This window comes from Pelmatolapia mariae, linkage group LG23 (genome assembly GCF_036321145.2).
Source record: "Pelmatolapia mariae isolate MD_Pm_ZW linkage group LG23, Pm_UMD_F_2, whole genome shotgun sequence".
Taxonomy (NCBI): Eukaryota; Metazoa; Chordata; class Actinopteri; order Cichliformes; family Cichlidae; genus Pelmatolapia; species Pelmatolapia mariae.
Genome location: NC_086246.1, coordinates 29758984 through 29761442, shown reverse-complemented (window position 1 = coordinate 29761442; position 2459 = coordinate 29758984). Strand labels below are relative to the sequence as shown.

Here is a 2459-nt window from a genome sequence, read left to right as displayed (position 1 = left end):
CAACAGAACAGTTTCTCCATCCTGTTTTTGATATTTCACCCCAGGTGAATGAAAATAATGAAATTTTAACATTTGTACTCATGTCCATGGACGGTATATGCTTTAATACCTGTGCCTTTAAACATTAAAAGGAAAGAAAAGGAGAGTTTCTATTTACACAGACTGGACTTCCTTCCTCAAATGGATAATTTTCTTAAACTTGGGAACAGTTTAAAAGCAGGAATCAACTAAAGCTCAACTTGTTCTGCAGCTTCTGACTGAATCTCGTGGTCTTCATCAGGTGCATTTTGCTGGGCTCTGTTTATAGGACTTCTTCTCTGGCTTGGCTTAAACTTTGATTGATCCACATTCCCCATGGAAAAAGATTTGACTGACTGATTGACAGGACATATGATCAGAGGTGCAGAGTTATCATCATCATCATTGACCCCGGGACAGAAGAATGGGTAGAGTTTCCCGGTGAAGGAGCAGCCAGTAAAGGAGTAGATAAGAACTGCACGATCTACATCATAAAAGGAGACCAGACCCTCCTCATAATCCACAAACACCCCCACCTTCTCAGGATAAGACTGAAGCAGGAGACGGACTTCAGGATCCTCAAGAGCCACACAAATGTTTTCATATACTCCTACAGTCCAGTAACCTTTCTCGGGACTCGGTGTGATTTCTTGTTTCCTGTTGACTGATTCTCTGACTACTCCTAAAGCCCATTCAGTCTTTTCTTTAACCTGAACTTCAAAATAAAATCTGCCTGACAAGAGACTCTGCTTTCCTAAAACAACGAGCTCTTCAGAAAATCTCTTTGGGTTGTCTGGAAAATCATTCTCCTCTTCACCACAGTGTACTTGCTTTCCATCATCAGACAGGATGAGATGATGATTTACTGTATCAGGATCAAGAGTCACATCCACTGCATACTGCTGGACCCTCTTCAGCTCAGCATCAAACAGCTTCTTCAGGTCTTTACTGAATATTTCCTTCAGCTGATCCACAACTCTCACCACAGCTCTCACCACAGTCCCCTCATATGATGCTGGATGGATACTGACCTCTGTCCAGTCTTTGGTGGTTGGAGCAGCTTTCAGGGATGAGAAGCTTTGGAGGAGTTGGAGGTGATCTTTAGAGCGTGAGAGCTGTTCCACCTCTGAGCTTCTCTTCATCAGCTCAGAGATTTCCTGTTCCAGATCTTTGATGAAACCTTCAGCCTGTTTCTCTGTTGTTTCCTGTTTCTCTTCGATCTCCTTTATGAGCTCGTTCAGGCGTCTGTCAACAGACTCCTTTAAAGCAGTGAAGACCTGAACACCTTCTGCTTTCTCTCTGTCTGCAGCATCTTTACTCTTCTTCACTGACTCTTTGATCTCCTGAATCTTCAGTCGTCTCTTCTGGATCATCTGTTCAATTTCAGCCTCAGTCTTCCCCAGCTCTGCTTTCTTTCCTTCACATTCTTCTCTCAGAGGAACAAACTTGTGAGTCTTGTGGTCTATAACAGAGCAGAGCACGCAGACACATGTTTGATCGGTCTTACAGAACAGCTCCAGAGGTTTATCGTGCTTCATACACATCCTGCCTTCCAGGTTCTCCTCAGGATCGACCAGCTGATGTCTTTTCAGACGTGAAGCTGTCAGATGAGGCTCCAGGTGAGTCTGACAGTAGGAGGCCAGACACACCAGGCAGGACTTCAGGGCCTTCAGTTTGGTTCCAGTGCAGATGTCACAGGGAACTTCTCCTGGTTTGGCAGCTTGTTGCTCTGAGCTGCTGCTACTGACTTTCTGCTGAGCTTCACGTCTGAACTGAGAAACCATCTCAGAGATTAAAGTCTTGATATGCAGCTCAGGTCTGGTCTCAAAGACCTTTTTACACAAAGGACACTGACACCTCTCATTGATATCCCAGTGTTGACTGATGCAGTTTTTGCAGAAGTTGTGTCCACATGGTGTGGAGACCGGATCAGTGAAGACATCCAGACAGATGGAGCACTGTAACTGTGCTTCAGATAGGAGACAGCTGGCAGCAGACATGTCTGCACTCTGAACAAGAAAGAAAAGAAAATTCGTTCATTTTTAAATTTATTAATTCACATAACACTACACTTATATTTTTCTTTCTTTAAATATAGGATTTAATTTACAGTCTTTTAGTTTAGAATTAATTAACTCATACAATCACATAATACTGTATTCTAAAATAACTTTGCACATTTTAGTTTTTACTGTTATATTTATGATTTAATCTTTCTGTGTTTTCTGAGAGACCTTATTGGCAGTTGCTCCCAGACCCTTGGTTGATGAGCTAAGAGGTGGAGTAGGGGCGGAGCAAGCATATATGGAGAACTGCAAATTGGGTCATACCACAACTCTGGATCAATTTGTTATGTTAGTTTCAATAAGGTTTTGTGTGTTCTACCCCTTTTTGTGTGTGCACTATTTAAGTTTTGTTTAGGTATTGAGTTAGTAGAATTG

General features: G+C 42.4%; 1 protein-coding gene across 1 annotated transcript; it reads right to left on the bottom strand.

Annotated features, from left to right (window-relative positions):
• Nucleotides 1-227: 227 nt before the first annotated feature.
• LOC134621216 (E3 ubiquitin-protein ligase TRIM21-like) lies at nt 228-2018 on the bottom strand. Its single transcript, XM_063467645.1, has one exon. It carries the CDS (start codon nt 2016-2018, stop codon nt 228-230), a length of 1791 nt encoding a protein of 596 aa, XP_063323715.1.
• Nucleotides 2019-2459: the final 441 nt, after the last annotated feature.